General features: G+C 32.5%; 1 protein-coding gene across 4 annotated transcripts in view; it reads right to left on the reverse strand.

Moving 5' to 3' along the window:
• Positions 1-318: 318 nt before the first annotated feature.
• The window catches only part of LOC102673464 (transient receptor potential cation channel trpm), an 8,333-nt gene continuing 6,186 nt past the window's right edge, over positions 319-2,465 (reverse strand). For all 4 annotated transcript variants that reach the window (XM_031511419.1, XM_031511418.1, XM_031511417.1 and 1 more), the window contains 2 exons: positions 1,781-2,371; positions 319-1,705 (listed from right to left, as the gene is read on the reverse strand). In XM_031511419.1, coding sequence (XP_031367279.1) covers positions 428-1,705; positions 1,781-2,371 — 1,869 coding nt within the window. In that variant the 3' untranslated portion in view covers positions 319-427. The remainder of the gene's footprint in view (positions 1,706-1,780; positions 2,372-2,465) is intronic.

A 2,465-nucleotide genomic window follows, 5' to 3' on the forward strand; every position in this document is an offset into this window, starting at 1 on the left:
TATGTGCATTTAAGTACTTTATGGAGAAAAATAATCAAATCATTCATACAAACGCGACAAAAATATATAAAAATTTAATTGTATTAAAAATTACAATTAAAATATCATAAGAAAAAATTTATGAATTTCGAAATATATTATGAAGTATGTAATTAGAAAAATGCATTTTGTTTAAATTACATGCATTTATGCTACAATGAAATAAAAATTTTATTAAAAAATATAAAACTATTTTTTAATTTTAAAACATTCTTCATTTAAAATATTGTATTATTTATTTTTTTACATTTCAACATTAAAATAAATAAAGGAAATATGAATATATAACTGAAAATATATTTCATTGTAGCTTCAACTTGTATCTCATTAAATCAAATCAATTCAGAAGATATATTAAGATAAGATTACCTGCAGACAATTGTACTATTTAACACATAGTTTCTGATGCTGGAGCAGGTACCGTACTCAAATTCTTGTCATTTGAATCTGAATTTTCCGAATCTCGGATTGGTGGCCTTGAAAGCGTTTGTTCAATTTCTCTGGTCACGCTGATAGTAGGCGGAGGTCTTCGTGACTCTTCATCGATGGCAGAAGTTCTTCGAAATTGATGTCTATGTTCATTCGATATGAAAAATGAACCACCGCTAGCTTCATCCGAAATATGTAAAGGTTCATCATCTGCAATATATCTCCTCTGTATCAGATCTTCCATCTGTTGATAATCGCATTCTTCAGCATCACGCAAATGTTCATTCTCAATTTGCCAAGCCATTTCAGGATTTGACATTTCGGACAAGTTTCTAACCCTTGAAGGTGGTGGAGAAATTGGCGGTGTTCGAGGTGGACTTAAAAGACCACAATAACTTTCCAACTCATCCGTTATACTTGTATATTCAGCACGCATAGCAAGTAGAATAGATCTTTGCGTATTTGTTGAAGACACTGATGGAATCACTGCAACACGCGGTTCTGCCCAGGTCACACCTCTTGGTATATTGGAAGGTAATATCATTATGTCATCTGATTCTGAACGCGTTCTACTGTTCTGTCTGATAGGTCGTTCTATAGAATCTTGTCTAATAGGTTCTGAAGCTGGTGCTTCACTGCTGGCTTCTCTGCTTGGTTCTTTGCTTGTAGCATCTTTACTAGTTTCTCTACTCAATTCTCTACTTGTTTGTCTACTTGGATCTGTGCTTGGTTCTTTACTACTTGGCTCTTCACTTGGTTCTCTGCTTATCTCTCTACTATCTGATTGTGAATCCTTTTTTATAGTTTCTCTTTCACCATCAATTTTGCTGAATTCAGTTTCCTGACTTGTGGTTGTTTTTATATCATCTTGAATAATATGTCCATCTCCACTTATAGAAGATTCATTCCTACTCAAGTTTTCACGAGACGTAATAGTTTCTGAATGTTTCATTATATCATCATCTAATGATGGGCCTAAATTGAGAAACGTGGCATCAGTCATCGATCGAACTAATCTTTTGCGTTTAGCCGTGATAGTCGGTAGTTGTGTATGAGAATCTGTCTCTGAAAGAACTTCTGAACGTTCTGATACTCTACGCTGACGACCTTCTATATCAAAATTTGATAAACTCTCTATATTAGGCATATGAGTAGCCATGAATCGATGGATAACCCCTAGGTGTGCCAAAGTCTGTTCATTTAATTCTTCTAATTTGCGGATACGAAACTCTACTGCCTATAATAATATATAAAATTTTATAAAATTTGTTAATAATAAAATAAATTTATTAATGATACAATAAATAATTACCTGAAGTGAAGCATTTTGAGTATTTTCTTTCTTGTCAATATCTTCGATCTTTGAATGCATATTCTCTACTCTTTCTGTAGTAATTTTAACACGTTCTTCCGTAGACATCTGCAATTTCAATTCTTGCTCACGAAAATATCCTTCAACACAATCTTCCTCAAAATCATAGAGGCGTTCCATGTCATCTGCTTCTAAGAATAACTTCAATCCATTGTCATATGTTTCACCACTGCTTGCTTTTCCTTGTGTTATATATCGCAGCAAATATTTCACCACCAGATATATGTGACAAACTACAATGAGTGGAGGGGGTAAAACTGGTTTTTGTTCATATTCCATAACAACAGTAAAACGTTGGAACATCCAAACTTGGTGCGCCACCGCGTTTACCTCATTGAAAATATTATTGAATACCGCAATCAAAAGATTTATCAATAATATATTTGCAATTAAAAGATAAATAGACATTACAGCTGGTGTAATCCAGCGGCCTGGTAAGCATGGAATCATTCCTGGCTCGTCTCCACAATCAGGATCTATGTTGTCTGCATATACTTCTCCATATAACATAAAATATGGTTCCATAAATATCTGTAGAATAAAAAAATAAAAAAATCTTATATAGAATAGAAAAGAATAGAATATGTAATAATAAAAATATAAAATATAATAAAATAATATATAT

This window comes from Apis dorsata, unplaced genomic scaffold (assembly GCF_000469605.1).
Source record: "Apis dorsata unplaced genomic scaffold, Apis dorsata 1.3 scaffold_317, whole genome shotgun sequence".
NCBI lineage: Eukaryota > Metazoa > Arthropoda > Insecta > Hymenoptera > Apidae > Apis > Apis dorsata.